Genomic DNA, 25,570 nt, shown 5'->3' with positions numbered 1-25,570 from the left:
TAAAAGTCTAACTCTTGCTAAAGCTTATAATTTATTGGCAACCACTCATTGGATATTTTAGACAGACTAGCTAGAATTTTAGCCCTTAACAATATGACATATGGATTAAGGAGTGTTAACTGCATTTATTAATTAGACAGCATAGAAAATTCAGACTATACAAAAAGGCAATTCACTGCTGAGAAATTGGCATTTAATTTAACAGATAAAATATTTTATGAACTGTTATGAATTTGATAACTTTCTTCCATAACCCAAATCAGGAAAGGTTTAATCAACACCAAAGAGTACACTTAGGGTCAGTCTATAAAGGGTCTAATGATTGACAGTAGTCCAATAATAGATTTGTATGCTACCAAGAAAATCAGTTTCATTACTTTATAGACACTGTGCCTCCTCTTCTGCAAAACAAAAACAACATTCACAGAAGTAATATTACCCAGCTTCATCACCCAACTTATTGTCATCTTACATGACTGCAAATGACTTGTGGCTGTTTCCAAAAATCAAATCAACCTTAAAAAGATGGAGATTTGCCACTGTTGAGGATATTCAAAATAATATGCCCCAGGCTTTGAAAGCTTGTATGCAGTTACATCTCAAATATATTAGATAAGAAGCATGGAATCTATCTATTTTAGGTAAGGTGAGCAGAGTTTGTAAATATCTCTGGGCTAAAAAAAGTATTAAGAAGCTAGTTGTGGGAAAAATAATATCTGAATTAATCTGGAGCAAACTTCAATTCATTTAGGGAAATAACAAGCGTATTTCACAACCATGACTTTGGAAAGCTGTATTTTACTCAGAGAAATATATAGCTGTGAAATGCGACTACTTTAAAGTGTAATAAAACACAGGGACATTTTTCAACTTCAGATTACCAAATGCTTCTATATGTGAGGAATACATTTAAATCAGTCCCATGCAGTTCAAGTGTAACATCTCTTCAGTGGGATCAATCATCCTTTCTTGATCTGCAGCTACTTTGTAAGATAACAGGAATGTCTGGCCCTCCTGTGGCAAATGTCAGTGTTTGGTCATTCCTCAAAAAGTGAACCCAACCTGGGGAGGAAATTTTGAGGTTGTCTTTGACTATTTTAACATTTTCCACTAACATGCTAGAGAAAAGTCCCTTAACCTGCCTTTTTCTTATCCCCAGTATAATGAAGATAATGTTTTCAGTATGACTTTTAAAATATTAACCTTACTAATTTCAGGGTCATAGGTTCTTGCCCTGTTTTAGACAAAATAAAATAAAATAAAAAGCTCTGCCTTACTATCAACAACTTTTTCACTTTTGAAAAGTCATTGTTAAAGCTTTGTTTCTTTAGCTTAAGCCAGGAAGAATCAAGATATAGATGTCGAAGGGATTTTAATATCATATAACCTAAAGACCTCATCTTGCCCATGGGAACAGTGAGGCCCAGAAACATTAAGTGACTAACCTAGGGTCCCATGGCTAATATGTACTTGCATCAAGATTCAAATCCAGGTCCATTGATCAGCTGTAACTTATGTTCCATACTCACAGACAAGAACTTTGGCTATTATTTTAAAGCAAAATCCCCCTAGGAGAAGGTTAATTAAAGCTTATCAGTCATTAGAAATCAGTTTTTAATGAGTTTATCTGATCATATATTGGATAGAGGTTTTAAAAGGGGAGGACAAATGTAGAATGTAAAAATAATGAATGTATGAGGGAAAGGGAAGATAACACCATAGATTGGGAAAGGGATGTATAAAAGGGAACCTGGGTGATCTCAAGGTAAACTTTGACAGTTTCAGTTTGAGGGATCCATTGAACAATAATAAATGTGCAAATAATAACAGCCTCAAACTCATAGATGATAGATGAATGCAGTTATTAGCTACCATATTATATTCATTAAGAAAAGGAGATTCACAGAAGTTGGAAAACTATCACAGATATCAAACAAATTAGAAGAGACCATAGATGGAACCTTTGAGCCTTGGGTTCTTGCTTTGACCAAATAATCATGTATTATAACATTTATTCATCATATATGTATTAAATACATATTATGAGCAAGGGTGTAATTTTTGGAACATATTCTCTCCCTTCAAGGTATGCCATGGTTCTCATATGAGCTTTAAAAATTAAGCAATTTATGTTACCTAGAAAGTTGTGATAGTTGATTTTCATAATTGGATGTTGCTTTTGGTAAATTTTGAGGTGTCATCATTATTTCTAGTATTCTAGTTATAGAGCAGTTTAAATGTTTTTGTCAGAGAACCCTCACAGCTTTTTAATAATTATGAATTTGTCAGTGTCAGGCCTTTTCTATGCAGATGATTCTCATCTCTACGTATCAAGCCCAAACCCCTCTCCTTTGTTTCTGACTGCCCCTAGAACATTTCAAACTGAATGTCCCTTAAACATCATAGTCTTAGCAAGTCTAAGTAAGTTTAGTTTTAGACATCAAGTCTCTCCATTAGATTTCAAATTCATCTTCCTAACATGTGAAGTGTGGAGTCTGACCACATCAACTCCCTATTCAAACACCTCATATTTAATAAGGCTACCTATCATGTCCACTATGAAATAGAAAATTCTCTAGCATTCAAAGACCTACAAAACCTGGCTCCCTACTATCATCCCAGTCTCGATATACCTTATGACCCACCACATATTCTATCTTCTATTTATATTGACCACCTTGCTGTTCCTCACATAATACACTATATCTCCTGCCTCTGGACATTCTCACTAATTGTTCCCTGTACTTGAAATTCTCACCCTCATAAACTCTGTCTCCTGGCTTCCTTCAAGTTTCATCTAAAATTTCTAGCCCTCTACAAGAAGCCTTTCCTGATCCCCATTAATGTTAGTGAATTCACTGTATGTGATAGGCCTGTAACACTCTATGTAACAATCTTGGAGGCATTCCTAGATCACCTAAGATAGAAACAACCCTGTGGGAGATGGCAGCGACTTGCTCCTGATAGAAGGCATTCTGCATTGCTCTCTCTCTTTTTTTTCCTGGTGGCATCCCAAAGGGCAGAATTCGCCTCTCTCCATATAACCTCAATCTTTGGGGAGAGAAGAGGGATGAGATTCATAGCTTAATTCATTTCAATTCAGTAGTATTGAGGGAGGCTGCATTCCAGGACCCAGACTTCTTAGGGCTTCCTCAGCAAGCTGGGAGCAACATCTAGCCCCAAATCCTGGCTCGAAATTTACCATGGATTGAGACCCAGGGGTTCTGCACTTTCCACCTAGAAATAAAAAGGACAATCAAAAGAAGACCAAAACCCCAGGCTAGGGGGTTTTCAGGGCCACAAGGCTTAAAGGGAAGAGGAAGGTGGCCTTTTGCCCACCTTGCTTAATATGTGATGTTTATGCTGCCTATGGAGGGAAATGGAAAGAGAAAGAGTGACTATTTCTGGTGATTTTAAGGATATAGCCAGTTTGGGCCATGTAGCCATTTGAAAGAACCTGTTCCCACCCATGTGGTAGGGGAATGCAGAGTGTCTAGAATCAGTTCCCTTTCATCTTCCATAAGTGTGCCTCCTTCTTAGGTGATAAGGGCATGTCTCAGAGACCCATTTAATATAGCTTGTTTGTTCATAGTTGTTTGCATGTTGTCTCACCCATTAGACTGTGAGCTCTTTGAGAGCAGGGAACTGCTATTGGTTCCCCTCCACCCCTTTCTTTATCTTTACAGGGCTTGGCATAATATGTGGCACATAACAGGCACTTAATAAATGCTTATTGACCACTCTGTGTAAATGTAGATTTCATAAGTAGGGATAAAAACAGCTGTACAGATGTAGATGATGCAGATATCTATATCAATTGGCAAGCTAGAAATGAGGGAGGACATACTGACATAATAGGCAGTCCCAGTGGGTTAAATAAAGAAGTTGTCAAAGTCTTTAATTGTATCTAAAATAGACAGAGGTCATAGTTATGTTCTAACCTCCAGTGGGCATAGGGCTTGATGCATGCTGTGAGTATTGTTCTTTGTTGGAAATAAAATGTTAGATTACAGCTAAAATGATCCAAACAGTAAATTTGATTATTATTGTTTCGCCTTTGCCTATTTTGTCATTGCCTCTTGACATATTCATTCTAATAATTAGTGGTTATTTAGCTTTCCCTTATGGGTTTGTGAACTGTGCCCAATACTGGGGCACCGATATGTCAAAACTGTTGATTAAATAAGACTCAGCACTGTTTTTCATGTTCCCTTTGCTACAGATTGTGTTTATGGAGTCCATTCAATCTCAAATTGTTGCACCAATTAAGTGAAGGTTAAGTAGAGTTATTCCAGAGTTCTAATAAACTTAAAGAAATTTTACATACTTTTATGGAATGCATTTTACATTCAACTTGATGACTCCAATAAGTTTGAAGTCCAAGTTTAGTAGAAATTAGGAATGTACTCTTTATACCCCCAAACCCCCTGTTATCATGAGAAAAAGCAGCTTGGTGAATGGAATGTGCATTGACTTGGTATCAGGAGAATTGCATTTGCATGGAAGCTCAACAACTAACTATGAGAGTGAATTCTTAAAGTGTGTTTGATAACATATTTTCACTTGATCAGAGGGACTAATTAATACTCATTTCCATCACAGTTTTCTAAGGCTCAATTTGTTAAATATTGGGAGCTCCCAGTGCTTTTCTAAGTAAGGTCAAGAGAGATTATCCTTAATTACAACACCATTTATTAGGTGTTTATCATAGATTACCTTGTATTTTAGTTCTTAGTCTATTGCCATCTACTATTCTGGAGGGATTTTAATTTCCTTACCTATCTCAGCACCTACATAGTGTTTTGCTAAGAATGAGGGCAAAATAAATACTGTTGAATGAATGAATGAATGAATGAAAACATCAGGATGTTCATTATAGAACAAATAAAGCTTCTAAATTATTGGATCAATTTTTTTTCATTTTTCACTAGAATGTTTTGCATTGTATCAATGTAATTACTAAAAAATTGAAGTATTCTGTTTATATTGCTTTAAGAAACATAGAGCAGAAGAGATGATTATGGGTAAAAAAAAACCTACAACATAATTTTAATGTTTAATAATAATGGCCCATCAAGACACAGAGATTAGCACATTGTCAGCACTAATGAAATATTAAGGAAGCAATCAATCAAAGCATTGTTACAACCTAACAGTCTCTTGATATATGATTTGTTTCAGAAAAAAAAAAATGACTGTAAGTCAGAGTTCTGTATATTGACCCAGTTTTTGCCCTAGACTCCCATTATAAAATTCATCCTATATTCTGGTAATAGACTTCAAGGTATGATATTTAGAATTTGAAGTATGAAATAATGTTTCTTAGGGAAGTTGTATTTTAGTTAGGAAGGAGTAATGTTTGCGGGGGGTGGGGCGGCGTGATAGTAGAGGTAAGAAGGAATCTGAGGAAGAAGAAAGAAATGGCTTCTCATTCCCATTGTAAGGCTCAACCACATATGTTACTGTCTAGTCTTCCATGCAGCTTCCTAAGTGGCATATGAATAGTGTGGTTTCAGAGGCCCTGTCCCAGGAGACAGAATTCAACTTAATCCAACAAACATGTATTGGGCTTATACTTTTTAGAGATGATCATGCAGGTTCCTGAGGGGAACAGATTCTTAAGGGAAACCTTGGTCCTTGTTCTCATAGAGTTTATACTCTAATCAAAGAAAGCAATGTATAACCAGATCACCATAATGCAAAATAATGTCTGCTGCATAGATTTATAATACAAAGTATTTTGTGAAATTCCTTTGGAAAAGACCATTATTGATTTTGGAGGAAGGAATTAGGGAAGGGCTGTGGTGTTTTAATTGATCTTTAAAAATAGGTAGCATTGGGGCAGCTAGGTGGTGCACTGGATAGAACACTGGCCCTGGAGTCAAGAGGACCTAAGTTCAAATCTGGCCTCAGACACTTAACACTTACTACCTGTGTGACCCTGGGCAAGTCACATAACCTCAATTGCCTCACCAAAAAAAAATAGGTAGGATTTCAAGAGATGAGAATACTGGAAGCATATTCTAGGGATAGTGAGCTGGGAATATGAAGGCCATGTTTGGAGTAGAAAATATTCTCTTTGCCCCTAAGTCCAGTGTGTGCAGGAAAGTAGCACAATACAAGATTAGAAAGTTAGAGTGATAGTAATTTGGGGAAAACATTGAATGCCATAAAAAGCACTTTGAATTGTCTTCAAAATGCATTAGAGCTGTCTCTCAGTTGTCACCTGTAGCATGCACATTGGCCACACTCCCACAAAATCATCTTGGCAGATAAGCTAAACCAGGTTGAGGGTAACAGGCAGACCTCAAACCTGTCAGTGAGTTAAGGCCTAGCTTCTTAAACTGTAGGTCATCACCCCTTATGGAGTTAGGTAACTGAATGTGGGGGGTCACAAAAAATTTGGCAACAGGGGCAGCTAGGTGGCGCAATGGATAGAGCAATGGCCCTGGAGTCAGGAGGACCTGAGTTCAAATCCAGCATCAGACACTTAACACTTACTAGCTGTGTGACCCTGGGCAAGTCACTTAACCCCAATTGCCTCACTTAAAAAAAATTGGCAACAATAAAAGGTTATGTATACCTATTTTCTATACCTGTATACTCCGCGTCACTCAAAAGTTTCTTGGGTGAAAAGGGGTTGTGAGTGGAAAAAGTTTAAGAAGCCCTGAGTTAGTGGAATGTCTACTCTAAGCATGTGAAGACTTCCCCTTGGTGCAATGGAAAGTTGAGAACAATCTGCTCCAATGGACATGAAGGCTGAAGTAGTCACTGTGGAATGCTTAGACGCCAAGGTCCTCCACTGCATTCTGTGCCATCTGCAGTCATATTGTTTTTTGTCTTGCCACTGGACTTCAATGATTCTGGAAGAAAGAATGAGGCTAATGACTTTGTGCAGTTCTGTTTCACTTCCAATTCATGTGTAAGTCAAGATATCACCTCATGATGTCAATGTCCCTCTTCGAAAATGAAGGATGAAAAACAATGATTCGTTTGAAACAATATATTACACTTGCAAAAATATGAAAGACAGCATAAGGGAGTGGACAGGCAGGAGGCTTTTTAGGTGGCTATTGAAATAGTCCAGTTGGTTTATATTGAGGAACTATAGGAAGATAGTGACAATGGGAATAAAGGAGATTGATATGAGAGATTTTGCATAGGCAGAATCAACAGAACTTGGTGATCAATTGTATGTGACAGGTGAGTGAGATGGAAGAGTCAAAATCTAACAGCAAGTGTTTGAATATGGGAAGCTCAGTGGACTTACTGACAGAAATAATAAAGTCTGAAGAAGGGGTAGAGTTAGAGGGAAAAATAATATGCTCAGTTTGGGTCCCATTGAGGTTTAGTAACAAAAATGTAGTCTTGAGCTTTTCAAGGGAAAAGGGGACATGAGAGGTCATCTGGTCCAATACTCTCCTTTTACAGAAGTGCAAACTGAGAGTCATAGAAGTTAATGCCTTGATCATTGTTACACAGGAACTAAGTAGCAGAGCCAGAATTCAGACTTAAGTCTGATCATTCAAAGTTCAGCATTTTCACCAAATCCCACTATAGGAATAAGGACACACCCTGCTGAATATTCAAATATGTCCAAATGACCAGATTATAGCACAGTGGTTCTTTTACCTATATCGTAGCTATATCCAGCTATAGAATGGCATTCTGAAAAGTGATCACCCAAAAAAGCAGCAAAGAGGGAAAGATATTTGATTTCTTATTTATCCAGTATTTTTTTAGTGACAAAGCTCTGTATAGTTGGTATTCATATAAAAAGGAAAAAGACCCTTTTCATACAGGGTATTTGAATACCCAATGCAATTGTTACTGGTAGCATAAGAAAACTAACAATTATCCATTTTTCACATAGTGATCTATTATATAAACTTGGAAAAAATAAATTATTCAGTTCAATTCAGTAAGCATTCATTTATTGGAAGTTGTAATCCAGTAAACCATACTCTTAGCATAATAGTCTATCTGATATCTAGATGGGAAGAAATGTAGTGGAGTGGAAAAACCCCTGACTTTGGAGTTAGAAGACCTGGGTTCAAAACTTGGTTCTGATTCTTACCACCTAAGTGACCTTTGTCAAGTCACTTACACTCTCTGATTCTCATTTTTCTCCTCTGTAAAAGGAAAGGTTTGGAATAACTATCTCTGAGGTTCCTTCTGGTTCTACAAGCCTGTAATTGATTGTCACAATGTATTTTTCACTTATGGGGGGAGGGATGGACTGGGAAGGGCATAGTTTAGATCAAATAGAGCCCCTACCTGATAAAATTACAGTCTAATCATGGACGAACAAAGTACTACTAAAGTTTGAAAGAGAAAAATATAATTTTTGCCTTTTAGCAACAGTTGCTTTTAACCAGGGCCTTCAAACAAACAGGAAAGATTTCAATAGAGGGATATTTGGACAGGAAGACATCTCTGCAGTGGAGAACCATAGGAAGAAAAGCAAGGGAGCTCATACTTTGGGGGGAGACAGGGGAAAATCACATAAACTGTTTAATGGCTAGAAAGAGCAGCATATACTGCACTGGAGAACTCTGAGCAAATTTCTTAATTGTTCTTTGGAAACATCTCTTTAAAGATTTACTTCTTTCCTGTGAATATTACTAGTAGAGTATGAAACTGACAGTCTTCTTTTAGTATATTTTTGTGCCATCACACCCCATTCTCAATTTAGAAGACTTCTTTTAAATTCTTTCACATTTTAGTTCCTGTAAGTTTCCATTAAAAATCTATGTATTTTTATATATTTCCATCTCTTATATGTAGGTGACTTTTCCCATTTCATTCTCTTAAAGTAATTTCCTGAGTAGTTTAGCAGTTTGATACACATCTCCACACAGGGTTATTGTGAGTTGTGAAGTTTTGCTATTTCATTCATTTCTCTATTTTTATGTCTTCTCTGAGTATGCTTGATGTAGTCAGGAATTTTGCATACCATTCAGTGTGGTGTTCAGTTTTTTTTTTTTTAATTTAAATATTAGTTGAAGTATTTCTAGAAACTGGTGCTTTGGAGCAAAACATCAAAGAAAGGAAATTCCTCTGTTGGTGGCATAAAATTTAGAAACATTCCTCAAATACTTCCCATTCCTTTGTTATACTTGTAGTTTTAAGTTCTTTGAGCAAAGGTGCAGGGCTTCATATTCAAAGGATGATAGAAGAATCAAAACTAGATTTCTGTTGGTTTAATGCAGGAGTTCTTTGAAAATAGCTAGTTGGAAAAGGAGAATTTCCTCAACTCTATCCAATATTTCAGTTCAGATAAGAAAGGAACTTTTTCTGGGTCTGTAGGCATAGTATTTCAAAGCTTTAAAAACTGTGATGTTAACATTAGAAGAAAATAGAGCACATGGAAGATAAGTGAGAGATTATCTGGTTGTATTTTTTAACAGACCTCTGCTCCTTGTAGGGGTTTATAACCTTGTAAGAGCTAATATTTTCTGATATTTCCCACTGCTATATTCTAATCCAAGAAAAGGTAATCAGTTCTGAATAGAATATCAACCAATTTCTTCAGTAGAGAATAAAAATAGCTTTGCTTATATTTATGCTATACCAGAACAAGAAGAAATTATACATGCACAAGATAATATGAAAGCAGTGTATTTTTTTTAAGTTACTTATAGTAAAATGGCATCCTGAATGAATCCATAGGTTCTTTATGGATTCCTATTAAGGATAATCAACATTTCTTGATTTTATGGTTTTTTGTTAACAAGTTGATTTTGTTAAACTTTCACTCTATCCTCCAGAATAAGATCAAATTCTAGCTTACTGCCCTATGTTCTAAGACCCCACCCAGCAACATGAGTGATATTTGTCATAGTTACAGTCTTTAAAGTTAGGTATGCCTTCCTTTAAAAACCCATCCTATAGGGGGCACAGTGGATAAAGCACTGGCCCGGGATTCAGGAGGACCTGAGTTCAAATCTAGCCTCAGACACTTAACACTTACTAGCTGTGTAACCCTAGGCAAGTTACTTAATCCTCATTGCCCCACAAAAACAACAACAACAAACAAACAAACAAGAAATAACTATACTTCTAATTATATTATCATGGAGGAGAATTCAACAAAGCCTCATACATGTCCTTCTGTGACCTTTTCTCTCAATGTGCATGATGGGTTAGAATGTATAAAATTGCTTAATATATTTAAAGTATTTTAAATATAAAGTATTAAGAGATATAGACCCCTTTACAACAGATGAAAGAAATCCTCATCATTCAAAATAGCATGACACAAAACCACTTGCAGAAATGATATTAATAATTCACATCTAAATGTTATTTTAAGAATTCTATGAAACATTTTTCCTCATGACAATTCTGGGAGGTATATGGTACAAAAAACTGAGGCTCAGAGAGCTTAGGTTTTGTTTGTTTTTTTCTTTCAGGGCAATGACAGTTAAGTGACTTGCCCAGGGTTACATAGCTAGTAAGTGTCAAGTGTCTGAGACTAGATTTGAACTCAGGTCCTCCTGAATCCAGGGTCATAGAGAGCTTAGTTGAGTGGTCACATAAGTCTTGGAATTGGAAGTCAAAGCTGGGTAAACTGTTCTTTAGGACATACTATATTTCCTCTTATAATTTCTTTTTTTTCCCCTGAGGCAGATTCAAGGTCCAAACTACTACTTTTATTCATCAGTTAGTGACAGTTCAAGAGCCCTTTAGGTATTGCAAACATGATTAATAATATCTTAATTTAAAATGTTAATAGAGCCTTTAAAACTGTCTAATTGTGAGACCGAACATTTTTGATACAGAGCGGAAAAAATGAAAACTTGATGTCAGTAGTAGATCTTGTGTTACATGTGCAATATTGGAAAAGCCTAGTCATACAGAAAGCATGGTTAGTCATAAGTTATACATGGTTTTGTTTGTTTTTAATTTTTAATATTTTTAACTTTCTTTCTGTCCAAGAGTTTTTTCCCCTGCAAATGATTGTAATTTCAACTTCTAAGTGATACATATCCATTGAGGAGCTACACATTAGTAATGCCAATTTCAGCTTTATTCTATTAACCAGTAAGGGAAAAGACAACAGAGATGTTGTAGCATGAGTGACACATCTTTTTATTAAAATATTACTTGCTTTTTAGGCACTGAATTTTGGAGATATGCCGAAGTACTTGTGGGAGATTTGGGTACCTGACAAACCATGGGTGGTAAGATATCAGATCCATTTAAAGAAAAATAAACAAAAAAAAATTCATAAAAGAAAATAATGTATTTTTTTAAAATCAGACATTCAGGAAAGAATCACCTTTACTTACAAAATATCAACCAAGGGTATATGAATTTGGTCATGATCACTGAGAGAGGATGTAACGAATTCTGATGTACCTCCAGCAGAGTGTTTCAGAAATACTTTCATGTAGATCTTATGTTAAGGAGTCCCTTTGTAGCTTTGAAAACAAAGCTATTAAGTGTTTTCTAAGTTTCTAATCATGTATGCTTTCTTGTGGTTCTTTTCTTTACCTGTTTAGAAGAAAAACTAAGGCCAAAACTTTTATCAATACTATTTCAAAACCCACTTAAATTATTTTAATTAGGTAATATGTATAAACATTCATATACAGGTGAATATATGTTTATTTTATATGTAGATACAATTAATGAAAGCATTTTTGAAACTTCCTCTTTAGTCATTGTCAATACATCCTATTGAGAATGTTTTAATCAGTCACAGTACTGCCTACCCCAAGATGCCTAGGCACAAAATCAGTTTTTACACAGTCACTAGAAGATGGTATTATCATGTCTCATAATGTCTAGGTTGACCCATCTTTCTACAAAGTATGCAAAAAAGGCTGAATTTCTTTTTGTTGCCCTTTTTGTCAATGACTGTGCCAGGGTATATAAGAAAATAAAGGAGAGCAAAACTTTGTCAAACAATCCATAAGTTCTACAGCAATTTGTCATTTTGTTCAGTGCTTAAAGCATATCCCTTCTATACTACTCATATGTATCTTATGCAGAACCACAAATGAAGACTGATCCTTGAAAAGCTAAACTCATATAAGTGAAATGTTTACCAGAAGACTGTGACTGCTTATACTACTCAATGATAGTAACAGTCAGCTTGCATTTATTAAGTGCCTATGATATGCTGGGCACTGAGCAAAGCTGCTTAGTTAGGTGGCCCCATATTTTTTTAAATAATCAATAGAAACTCACAATTCATATCTCAGAACTACTAAATATTGGTCTGAGAATTCTAAAAATAGATGCAAATCCAAATCCTTACAGATGGCCAGACAACATCCCTTTTAGTATTTTAGCAGTTAAAAGGCATTTAGACGTAAAAAAAAAAGGCCAGATCAAATCTGATTCACTGTTTAACAAAGTAGCTGTTTCACACAGTTACCCCTTTACAAGAATAATGGGAATTTTAAATTCTGAGGAGAAACAAAGGCAAATGTTAGAAATATATGATACAGAACAAAACCTATAAAATGATTTTTTTTTCATTTTTTAAAAACAAATCCTATCCTAAATAAATGTCCACTGAACTCTATTTAGTTCAGTGGAAGCTTTTATGGACTGGTGGGAAGCACATTTTTTTTAAAATTATTTGTATGTGTTTACACGATGGACTGTAATAGTCCCAAAGGAAGCATTATGGTCCATCTAGTCAATAATCCATGTTTTAAAGTCCCTAAATACATGAATGCTATTATCAGCTATCATTTCACTGATCTGCATTTTAAGAAGCATCTAAATACATATTTGCTAGCTTAATTTGAGTCTTGAAAGGTCCCTAAGTGTTTATTTACATGATAGACTATCCTGACATTGCGAAAACTGACCTTTCCTATACTTTTATGATTGCTTTTTATTTCATTGAGAATTAAACACAATGCTACAGGGCACATTTAAGAGGACACATCAAGTAGGCTTTCCATTTTGCTTCTTGGTGAAGGGCAAATGTTTAAAGTGTGCCAGAGTTTTGTGCTTCCTCATAAAATAATGTTTTTCAGATGTCCTTGAACCAACACTGATATTAACAAGAATTCTACAGGCTGTGAATTTTAAAACTTCACTAGGATACATCACGTACATAAACATATGTGCATATATATATACATATATATGCACATGGCAAAGCATACATTAATGAAAATATATGTATACATGTTTATTGTGCCACATACATACATGTGCTTGTTGGGTATGTGTCTATATCCAATACATGAAGTTTTGAGGCATAACTTTGAGGACCATGGGTCTGAATCCCACAAGTGGTTCCAATAGACTTGATGCAATAATATGTCAGTTATGGTCATATGTTTTCTTAGACATTTTACTCAAGTTGGAGGGAAGCTCCACAGCCTTTTATTTTTTCTTTTAAAAATCTCCAAAACTTAAGCTTCTCATTTAAATTAAGAGCCAGATGTGGATAATGTTTTCAGATTTGAGGAATAAAGGAAATAAGACTATGAAAGCCATATTATAAAATAGGAATGTAGGGTTTTTGTTGTTGTTCTTTAAATTTCTTTTCATGAAACCTGCCCTAAGGAAACCATAGATTCATAGAAAAAAATCTCCTTGACAGATGGACTCAGACTTAGTCCCTTGAAAGTTTAAAGATTAAAATATACTATAACTCCTTCACTAAAGCCACCTCGCTTTGGGATAGACTATGAACATTGGTTCTATCTTACATACTATTTGTTAATCTTTAGTTATTGAAATATAAATATTGATTATTTCATTTTATAAAGCAATCCTATGGACTAGACCTGAGGACAGCATTTTTAGCAAGTCTCCCTCAGGTATTCCATATGTTATCCTTCTAATAGAAATGATCTCCGAGATACATCTTAGCCATTCCAAATCCAGGTATTCGTGTGTGTATGTATGCTGAAGATCTTTCTTTCTCTGTCAATCTATATATAAACTGTACAAAATATTTTCTAAATGTAAAATATGCAATAATTTTAAATTTTAGAGAAAGCAGTAAGTCACCCTCTAAACATACTTAATGAAGATAGTGAGAAATGTCTCCTCTGGGGCACATAACAAGCATATAACTAAGTCTACCTGGAAGTTACTCATGTATAGTAATTACTTTCCATCCTTCAGTTAACTTCATATAGAATAAAGTTGAAGTGGCAGTTGGTTAATCACAGAGTTTCAATAGCTGTATCTTTGCTTTGGCCTACCACATATTTTCTTCCTTGACTCATTCTGTCACCAGATTGTGCATATTTCAGTGTTAAATTGTTGCAGTAGACTAAGGCAAGGCAGTGTGGTAGAGTTGTATGATCACCAGATATGGAGTGAGACTACACAGGAGTTAATCTTGACTTTGCTACATATTAAGAACCTGTGTGATCTTGCATGAGTCATTCATTGTTTCTGAGCTTTGTAAGGAAGCTAAATAGAACTAAGAAGACATGTTTTCTATGGATTTTTTGACCTGCATATAGCAATTGAACTCAGTCCAATGAGTTTAGGACCTCCAGAAAGAGCCCAACTTGGGTGAACAAAGACCTTTACTTAATTTCCCAACTATTCCAATGACTTTTGAGAATATCTCCTATAGCTTTTTTGTAAAGATGAAAATATTATAATTCCTTCCTCCTAGAAGTCTGAATTCCTGAAAAGTATGAAGCAATTAAAAAGAAATTGTTGTCATTACCATCATTAGTATTATCTGTGCATAATTATGTAATAGTCATGAAGAATCATATAAAATAAAACTCAAGCATGTCACCACTATGTAATTTGTATCCAATGTTAATTTTAAAAGGACATAATGGAATTAATCCTTCCTTTCTTGGCAATAGCATTTCTTGTACTTTTTGCATTATATTCTAATTTGCAGTTCTCATTGTTAATGTTATTAAAACACCACCAAAAATGGGTGTAGAAAACATCAGATTAACATTATATATCTTGTGTAGAGGAAACATAATTTTCAAATTAATAATACTATAAACATACCCATATTAAACAAGTTACTACTTACATATTCTTAAATAACCTCGCATGTGTAGCTTGTTTACTTAGCAAACATCTTTGCTATTTAAAGAGTTAAGTTCACAACGTTCATTATTGAGATTGTTTTTTGCCTGAAAATGTATAGCAAGTAGTCTTAAAACTAGACTTGAACTTGATGCAAGATTTCTACTTATTTTCCTTTAATTTTTTTTCATTATTTAAATTGAGATAGACTTTAAGATAAAGACTTTTTAACTAAACTCAAGTTATAATTTACCTATGAATTTATGTGGAGGCCAGCCTTCTAGGGAACTATTCTTCTTATTTAAATAGTCTCCCTAAAATAGATCATCTAGGGGTGTTTTTTTTTTTAACTCGACTTTATTTCTCCCTAATTAGCACCTTACAGTGTAGCATTTTTGATGACTGTTTCACCCCCTTCTTTCTTGCCCCTTCCCTTGGGGATTTCCCAGCTGTTTTGCTATCCTGTTGTAATTGAAATCTAGCTTGTTCCAGACTGTAATAGATAGTGAATCCATTGATTTTATTTGTCGTGAGACAGATGCATAGCAGAAATACTCAAAGAGGCATATGGACCAAACGCCCTACTGGAGTGAAAATCAGATCCATCCCTATGTTGCTGTTCCATGATCTTAAAGCTAATTGTACTTACAAGCATTTGGTTATTGCATAAGTAAGCTAATTTTTATTTTGTGATAATTCTTGATGTACTTTTAATTTTTATTTGCTCTAGTCATGTATGCAGATGTGTGAGAATTTGTTGACATGGTTTACTAGCAACCATAGGAGGGAAGAACATTTAAATAACTACCTTTTTGATAAGAATGATGTTGTCAGGCAAAGGATTGTTTTAAATTAACATTTGCCTTAAATAAGAGCACCAGTGGCCAAGAGTAAAGGCCAATAAATCTGAATTACATAATAAGTACCTTTCACAATGAAAGAACCTAGAATAACATGTTTCATAACAGGGGTCTAGGCTTGGCTAGTACTTAACATTCTTAAAATTTAAATGATCTTCCATAATATCAGTTTTGGTCATTTAAAGATCTAGGGCTTCTTATATGTCTTCCATTACAGAAGTATCAAAGGTTCATTAATTCAACAAATAGACTTTGACTACTTGCTTTGGCCACAACCAAATCAAGCTTTTGCAGGTTAATCAAAGAAGAATTTTTGTTGTTGTTGAGTTGTATCACTTGTGTCCAATTCTTCATAACCCCATTTGAGGGTTTTTTTTTTGGCAAAAATGCTAGAGTGGGGGGCAGCTAGGTGGTGCAGTGGATAGAGCAATGGCCCTGGATTCAGGAGTACCTGAGTTCAAATCCAGCCTCAGACACTTGACACTTACTAGCTGTGTGACCTTGGGCAAGTCACTTAACCCTCATTGCCCAAACAAAAAACAAAAACAAAAACAAAAACAAAAACAAAAACAAAAACAAAAAACTAGAGTGGTTTGTCATTTCCTTCTCCAGATTATTTTACAGATGAGACTCAGAGGCAAACAGGGTTAAATGACTTGCCTAGGGTCACATAGCTAGTAATTGTCTAAGGCTAGATTTAATATTAAGAAGATGAGTCTTCCTAAATTCAGGCTGGGCACTCTATCTATGCACCACATAGTTAGTTGCCTCTTCTAAGAAGAAAATGATAACCATTTCTGCCCTCAAGAGTTTGCTTTCTAACAACTGTAGATGTGACATTATACGCATAGTAAGAGATGATTTGGAATTACAATTTACAGAAAATTCTGAACAAAACAATCTATTACTACTTAAAAATGTTCGTAGCAAAGTAGTTTTTAGACACTTTGAAAAGCATATCACCACTCCCTTCATATGATAGTTGCACAATTGAGACCAGGGAAGTTCATTGATGTCCGAGGGTCAAAGAGCCAAATGACATTTTATATCATGGGATTTAATTTATAATTTCTTACTTTTCCTTGCTAACTAAGAGTTTTACTAAGTCATTATTGAAGTTAAATTTAATTTTAAAATATCACTTTTCAAAATTTTTGGAAGTGCCATCAAAGACCTGACAGTCTCATGCTTTCTATAAAATACAATGAGAATATATATTTGGAAGAACTTAAGAGGTAAGACTAAAAAAAGTGGAAGAAATATTAGTAAGTTTAAATTTTTGTTTTGTTTTGTTTTCAGTGCTTTGGATCAGGGGAGGGTAGAGGCTAGAAATTTACTGGCCCTGAACTAAACTTTGGTTAAATTTAGCTTGAAGTTCATCAATTCACAAACTCTCTTTCAATCTCACTATATATGGAAATGCATTGTATGACATTGTTTAAAAGCTATAATTTTTAAATTCCCTTTTAAGATAAATGGCATTTATGTGGAAGGTGTTAGCTAGAATAAATGTTGTATTCTCAACAATGCATTTTATAATTTACAGGACTAGAATTTGGTTATTAAGTGGGGGAAGGTAATCTCCTTGAACTTGTTCAAATTTGCGTTTGTTCTGGATTATTTTGGTTTGCATTATTCAAATAAGAAACATTAATTTGAATGTCATCATTACTCCCCTTTGAATAAAAGTCTGTTACTAGAGATTAACACATCATACATTATAAATAGCACAGTGAAATGAGCTGCCTGTAAGTTAAATCCCATGCATCATTTTTTCTCCTGCAAGTGGAGAATGGATGGAAACATTTGCATTTATGTTCACCCATATATTTGTAAAATGGCACAACTATAAACTCAAACATGTTTACTTTGATAGTAATATTAAAAAACAAACAGGCACATGGGTCTTGATATAATTCTTTTGGGGCTAGCATTGGAAATTGTTCTATTATTGGCTCATTTTAATGAAGTAAAACAAAAGGATTGTAAAATTTATTGAATGCATTGTCACTAAGTAGTTTTAATTTCAGAACAATTTTTCATTGGATGCACAGCACTGATCTTTACATATTTATACATGACTGTAAATATATGCATACACACATATATGTTTAGATATACATAGATACACATTCACTTTCTTTTATTGTCTATAATGAAAACAGTATGTAAAGCTTATTTAAATTTGCCAGGCTGTGGATTATTAAAAAGGAAAGGTAAATCCTGTTTTAGTGATAACTGGTTTTATTGAATTGCTCTTATTCTGTTGGCAAAGGAAGCCCCCAGTTAAAGGATACCAATGACTAAAATAGACTGACCCCTTCTCTGAAATTTATGGTTTTGGAGAGTTGCCTGAGGAACTAATTAAGAAGTTAAATGACTACACCAAGGTCCAAGACCACCCTCTTTAACTATGTCATTATGCTATCAATTTCCTGTGTGGTAGAGTGTTAAAACTCAATAATGTTGTTTACTCAGTTTTAGAATTAGATTATTCATTCCTTCCCAGAAAAACTACATATATATATATATATATATATATATATATATATATATATATATATTCAGCATGGAACTATATACATAGATGTCTTTCTACTTATAGATATTTATATATTTCTACATATGTATGTATGTGTGTGTATATATATATATATATATATATATATATAATGCCATCTGTTATAAGATGAATAAATAAATGTGTAGTTGTCTTAAGAGAAGCAAAACTCCAGGATGAAGATTATGGAGAAGATAAAAGAAAGACTAGAGATTGGTGTTAGCAGGTCTTTATAGGGAATGTGAAGTAGTCTTGGCTGTGACAATGCAAGAATAGAGAAGGAATTACATAAGAAACTCTGAGGAATAATGATCAGATGGAAGACTTCATATCCACTAATAGTAATAATAGCTGCTAAAATTCCTAAAGTATTTCTTGGTTATTAAAGTAATTTTACGCATATTATCCTATTTTATGATTATTACCTCCTGGGGAAGTAAGTGCTATTGTCATTGTATAGATGGGAAAACTAAAGCTGAGAGAAGTTTAGTAGCTTGTACAAAGTCAAACAAGCTTAGGTAATGTTTGAGGAAGTATTTGAACCTAGGTCTTTCTGACTCCCAGGGTAGCACTCTATCCAACATGCCAAAACAAAAACAAAAACAAAACCCTAAGGCCTGTTAACACACTTTTACATTTTCTGGAAATTTTTATTGAAAATAGAGAAAAGAGATCTTTTTCTTAACTCCTAAAAGAGTAAATTTGACAATGTTAGAGGAGAGTGACTGCTGTCAACAGGGAATCACAGCTTCATGAGACTTAAGATGAAAACTAGGATTATGACAAGAGAAATGAATCTGCATGTGGAGCCCAAAGGGTTCACAATCCATACAGAATTTGGCATATTTATGACAATAGGGCAAAAGAAGGAGGATAAAACACAAATCTCCACCTAAAGGGGTATGGTAAAAAGTGGCACAAGGACAAAACCCCTCCCTAATAGGAGGAGCAAGGTGCCAGCAAAAGCTATTCTTTCCCCTTGGGAAGTGCTTGTCTATGAAGATAGAATCATCTTTTTATCTACAAGGGTCTTGGCTGCACGAGCAATTTCCCTGTCTACAACAGACTGACGGGAGCTTGTTTTGACTCTCAGTGACATACAGGAAGTCCAATTTGGGGTGCAAATAACAAATTATGTCAGCTAGGCAGTGAGAGAGCTTCATCCATGACACATTCGGGGCTTCCTGCATGTATTCTGGGTTCAGTGTTTCTGGAAAATATGGCAACTCAAAAAGACAAGTTCAGGGGACCACTTTTCATTCCTCAATACTGCAAGTATTGTTTTGGGGTTTTCCCTCTCTTCCTACTGCTTATTTGTTGAAGATGCTGCCAATCTCCATAACTACATCAAGATGGCTTATAAGATAATTTTTTGTTTGTTTTGATTTTGTTGTTATTTTGTTTTGTAGGGCAGTGAGGGTTAATTAACTTGCTCAGGGTCACACAGCTGGTAAATGTCAAGTGTCTGAGGCCAGATTTGAACTCAGGTCCTCCTGAATCCAGAGCTGGTGCTCTATCCACTGTGCCACCTAGCTGCCCCGAAGACAGGTTTTAAAAGGAAGGCATATCTAACTGTAAAGACTGAGATATGTGATTTGCATAAATGTTGTAAGTGAACATTATGGCAGAATAGAGATAGTGATAAGGAAAATAAAAAACGGAATGATTCATTCACCAATGAAAACCATTTCCATATTTCTCCCTCCTGATTCTGACTGCTGACCCTTACTCTGATTCCTACATCTGATTTTAGGAAGGAAGGTATAAGAGAGATTGGAAGAAAAGAGAAAAGGACAGGGAGGGGGAAAGTCAAAGATGAGGAGAAATTGAAAGGGATGCCTGAAGAATGCTTGCTTTGGGGAGTTTGGCATTTGCGCCAAAAGGATAGTAGAAAGAACACTGAACTTGGAGTCAGATGATCTGATTTCTAATGTAAGTCTACTGACTACCTAGGAGAACTTGAGGAATTTAGCATTGGAATGTTAAAAGATTTCCAGTCTCTTTAAGCTCTATATCTGTGATGATCTGATTTCTGAGAAGCAGCGTGATGTAGCAGATAGAAAATTGAACCCTAGGCTTGGTGACTGACTGAATGAACTAGGAATACATCAATTCAAAGGTTGCCCTAGGTGGGTAATAGCTTTTTTTTTTTCCTCTGAAAAGGTCACTTAGCCTCTTGATGTTCTCAGTTCTCTAAGTTTCCTAAATCACTGAGGAGTTGCTGACCTGCACTGGTAGAGGAAGTGTCCTCCTTCATAGAGTTAACTACCGCAGTGAAGTCACAGGTTTCCCTATTCCCTTGTCATTTCCCCATCAACTCAAACACTTTAACACAGAGGCAGCTGACATTCATCATTTAGGTACATCCAAATAAGAAGAGTAACAATGGGAAACTGGTATCTTATCCCAGAATTTGGAAGTTTGAATATCCATCCCTTGGCTTTTTTTTTTTTTTTTTTGGCAGGGAATGGGGGTTAAGTGAATTGCCCAGGGTCACACAGCTAGTAAGTGAAGTGTCAAGTGTCTGAGGCCGGATTTGAATTCAGGTCCTCCTGAATCCATGACCCGAGCTTAATCTCACTGTGCCATGTAGCTTCCCCCTCCCTTGGCTCTTCATCTAGTTGGAGGGTATTTTTCCCCTCCATGCTGATAAATATTAGTAAGTTAGATTAAGTCTAATATTCTCTCTCTATAACCTTACATTCTACATGTTAGTGGAATTGATCCAGCTGCATATGATTAGGGAACAGGAAGATATTTTTGAATACTACATTCATATAAAAATACTGAAGTAAAACAATAGGAAATATGAAGACAGGCTTTGCATGACTGAAATTACAAAAATTATTTTCCTCAAATTTACCAGAAATGTTTGTCCTTTGGCATAAGATCTACCATTAAATTTTCTTCCTCTTTATCATGGAAGGAATTTTGATTGCTTTTCAATGTGAATTGAAAATTCACAGTTCATTATTGCAAAATAACAAATACAAATAAAACACAAAGTTTTCTTTCTATTGAGTTATTCCCATGTTGTTGAATTTTTTCATGTATTTATATTTATCTCATACGCGGAAATTTTTTTCTCTGTGTTATATTTTAACTCATTAAACATTATGGACTAAATCAGATGTTTCTCACACCTGGACAATTTACTGCTGGTATTATATGGTCAGTTGTAAGACTTTCCCTCTGATTTGTATAAACTTGACTAAGTCACAGTGTCATCCATTACATACTCCAAATTCTTCTTATGAAAAAATATTTGAAATATCAGTAATTTACATTTCCATGTTAAAAAGAATATAAAATAAGGATATATGAAAGCATTATTTCTGAAACTCAGAGTTTTAATAAAAACTCAATGCTATGTAACCATCATTTAAACTTTAATTTTTAAATTTTAAGTTACTGAAACATCAATTATCAACAAAATAATCAAAACTGTTTTGCAACTATTTATGTTTGAATGCATGAATTTCAATACTTTAAATGTGTCATAGCTTGTAAAATGAACCAAAAATAGATTTCATGTTATTCACAGTTATATAAATAGAAAATTGAACAGAAATGAATGAACTAAAAAAAAGCATTTTTATAGTGAGAAAAGAAAAACTCATGGAACTAAGGAGCAACTCATTTTATTTCTGCCTTTTGACAGAGATAGAAAAACTAAATGCATGTAATTCTTTTCCAATAGTGATCTCCTTCCCCCCCCCCCCCCCCCGCAAAAAGATCCAATCCTCTATTATTAGATAACAGTGAAACACTCAAATGTAAATGTCTTGACTTTGCTGTGTTTTCTTGGCTTCACCATAACACCATTACCACTTTATATTCCATTACCTTGGATGCTTTTGAAGATTTAGAGGGTTTTAGCCTAATCTGACTGGCTCTACAGACTACTGAAAGTTTTCCAAAAGCAGAGCCCGATTATGTGCCATATACTCTGGGGAGTGCCAATGGGGTGTGCAGGAACTCAGGGAGCTAGTCATGAATTAGTTTTATAAGCTCCAAAAGGCAATTTCCAACAAAAACAAAGCTTCAGAAACTGCCAAAGGAAATTGTTTCTCCCTGGAACCAGTCCCAGATGATGATTACCTTTAGTAACTGTGTAAGTTAAGTTGTCCCTTCATCAATATCCACCAGGCCTGGCTAGTCTGTTGTAATTTTCATGGGAAAGTTACACAAAACACAGTATGCCAAACTTTTGAATGGTGTTATTTTAAAAATAGGGGGCTGATAGTTTTCATTCAAGTAATTCTTCCTATTATGTATTATGTTTTTATATGTGTGTAGATATGTATATATGATCAATCGAAGCTAATGGCTTTTTAGAAAATCCATGTAGAGCAAACTGCTACATATTGTAAAAGTATTTCAGTGGCCTTAAGAGCTTTTATAAGACTCACTAAAATCTGAAAATTGGGGGCAGCTAGGTAGGGCAGTGGATAAAGCACAAGTCCTGGATTCAGGAGGACCTGAGTTCAAAACTGGCCTCAGACACTTGACACTTACTAGCTGTATGACCCTGGGCAGGTCACTTAACACTCATTGCCCTGCCCCACCCCCCAATCTGAAAATTGTAATTTTGGTGGGCAGTTTTAATGCCGTTTGTATTTTAAGTGGCTTTTCCCATAATTTAAAAAATGATGCATGCTTGTTCTAGTCAGGTCAGTATCCTGAGGTAATACAAACACTTGAAGGAATGTGTGTTCATGATATGTAATTTTACTGGGAGAGAAAGAAAAATGAATTAAGGTCCAATTTTTAAAATTGGGAGTTTCTAAGTAGTCCTCATTTATCTTTGGTGCAAATAGGGATGAAATTCGACAGTATTTTGGTAGTAGGCAAACTGGGGTTAAGTTTTGTTTTTTCATTGCTAGCTCCACAATCAGCAAAAGTGAGAAACAGCATACTTTAGTTATGTCCTCTAGTCATATTTTTCTCTAGTTTAGAGCCATATTGAGAAGAATTTGTTTAAATTATAGAGTTGCAGTCAGTATAAGCACCTCTTTCCTATTACATAAAAAAGGAAAAAAAACAACTGTAATATACAGCTCCCCCCACACACACACACCACCTTTATTTTATTCTCAAGAAAAGCTAAAGTTTAAAGTTAGCAATCATCTTCTGTATGTCCAGCACCATGATGCAGGTGGCGAGATGTGAATACAAAAATAAAACTATCCCTGAACTTGAGGAGTAAGTTTAACAAATTACAGAGTTTTGGTCTGTGTCTGACTATCAGTGTCTCACTGTCTCTTTTCCTGTAGCTTTCGTTTGAAATCCAGTGGTTATATACCCTTAATGGACCTAATTCTGCCATTCTTACTTTGGATTGCCAGTGATATCAATTCCTCTCTACCACTTCCTCTTTCTCCCCTTGTAAGAAGTCAAACTGAGCTTAAAAAGGCCAAAGTCTCCCCCTGCATCCAGGGCTATCTCCAGTCTTCCTGATGTGTATCTTGCTACGGCACCCAGATGGCTCTGGAAGAGAGAGTGAGTCCTCCCTCACTTAAATCTAATTCTCTGCAAGTCATGACATCACCACCTGGTGTCATAGTCATCTTTGAGAATGAAGGACAAACAACAACAACGATGTATGTATATTGATTTATATACTAAAAAAAAGGTATACTCACAAAGAGACATACACATAGAGTGATAAATATCAGTATACTGATACAGATATAAATATCATTATTCCAGCCATTTGTACTCTATTAAGACTACATTATAGGAGCAGCTAGATGGTGCAGTGGTTAAAGCATTGGCCCTGGATTCAGGAGTACCTGAGTTCAAATCTGGCCTCAGACACTTAACACTTACTAGCTGTGTGACCCTGGGCAAGTCACTTAACCCCCATTGTCTCACTTAAAGAAAAAAAAGACTACATTATAGTAAGAGATAGGTAATGTGGCATAATAGATAGAAGAACAGCTTTGGAACCAGAGACTGGTAAGATGTACTGACTACGTAAACCTGGTCAAGTCACATGATCTGTCAGTGCTTTAGGGAATTCTCTAATGCTAAAAGCTACAGATGTTGGTGAAAGGAGATTTCTAAACTCTTGTTCTCTACACCAGTGAAATCACAGATCTAGATATCCCCCAAAAACATGTTAATATGCCATAAAGCAGTGCTGTCAAACTAAAAGACAAATGGGGTAGGGGGACTCAACCATACCACAAAGATCCCTAGGGGCTCACATACTGATTTAGAAAACCACACATGCTGATATATAAGTATGTATGTATGTATATGTATGTATGTATGTGTATATGTGTGTATATGTATACACACATACACACAAATATATACACACACATATATTATATATATACACGTATCTCCATTTCTTTCTCCTTCCCTCTCCCCACATGTATATATACACATGTATACATATACACACATATATACACATATAACATTGATGCCATATATTTTACACACATACATACATACATACATATATCTATATTTCAATTAATGCACATTAAAATAAGATAGGAACTACATTTTAATATGATTTTGGCCTCATACTCACTAGTATTATGGGCCACATGCAGCCCACATGGTTGACACTTCTGCCTTAAAGTGACATTTTAAAGGTATTTGTGAAATTAGTATATTTCCTGGATATTTTTTAATACCCAAGAGGCATGCATATTTTTTAAGTTTGTACTCAAAATCTAGCTAGCTCTATGGAAAGATGATAAAGATTTTTTAAAAGCTATTCTGTTGTTCTGTGGTCCCCTAGAAAAGCAGTATCCTGGGGATTACCTGGAGGCTTTACTGCAAGCTTTTCTTACAATGATAGACTGCTCTTTGTTCATTATACCACTCAATTGTCAACAACACTAAAATCTATTAACAACACAGTCCCAGATGTTCTGTGGGGCATGTCTCCAAACTGGGGTAAAATTGATTTTTACATTCTACCCCCACTAAAGCTGCCCCCTAGTCCTGGGACTCACATCAGAAGCTTTGGGTGACTGAAAGCTGCCAAGTGTGTTTGCCAACAATTCATTTGTACATTTTTCAATTTGCAGAACCAGGCCTCAGTCTCAGTTTTTAATTTGGTGATTTAGATGAAATCCTATTTGGGAAGATCAATGAGAGGTTAACTGAAGTCTAGGCAGCTGTGGTGGTTAAA

The 25,570-nt window shown here is 35.1% G+C and overlaps 1 protein-coding gene across 5 annotated transcripts in view; it reads left to right on the top strand.

Annotated features, from left to right (window-relative positions):
- The window catches only part of PCDH9 (protocadherin 9), a 1,095,516-nt gene that overhangs the window by 438,612 nt on the left and 631,334 nt on the right, over nt 1-25,570 (top strand). Inside the window, exon 4 of one of the 5 annotated variants that reach the window (XM_043999007.1) lies at nt 11,121-11,186. The exons of the other annotated variants lie outside the window; for them this stretch is intronic. Coding sequence (XP_043854942.1) covers nt 11,121-11,186 — 66 coding nt within the window. The remainder of the gene's footprint in view (nt 1-11,120; nt 11,187-25,570) is intronic. 5 annotated transcript variants of the gene reach the window in all.

This window comes from Dromiciops gliroides, chromosome 3 (genome assembly GCF_019393635.1).
Source record: "Dromiciops gliroides isolate mDroGli1 chromosome 3, mDroGli1.pri, whole genome shotgun sequence".
NCBI classification, from domain to species: Eukaryota; Metazoa; Chordata; class Mammalia; order Microbiotheria; family Microbiotheriidae; genus Dromiciops; species Dromiciops gliroides.
Note: the sequence above shows the minus strand (reverse complement) of the source record. Positions and strands in the feature narration are given on the sequence as shown.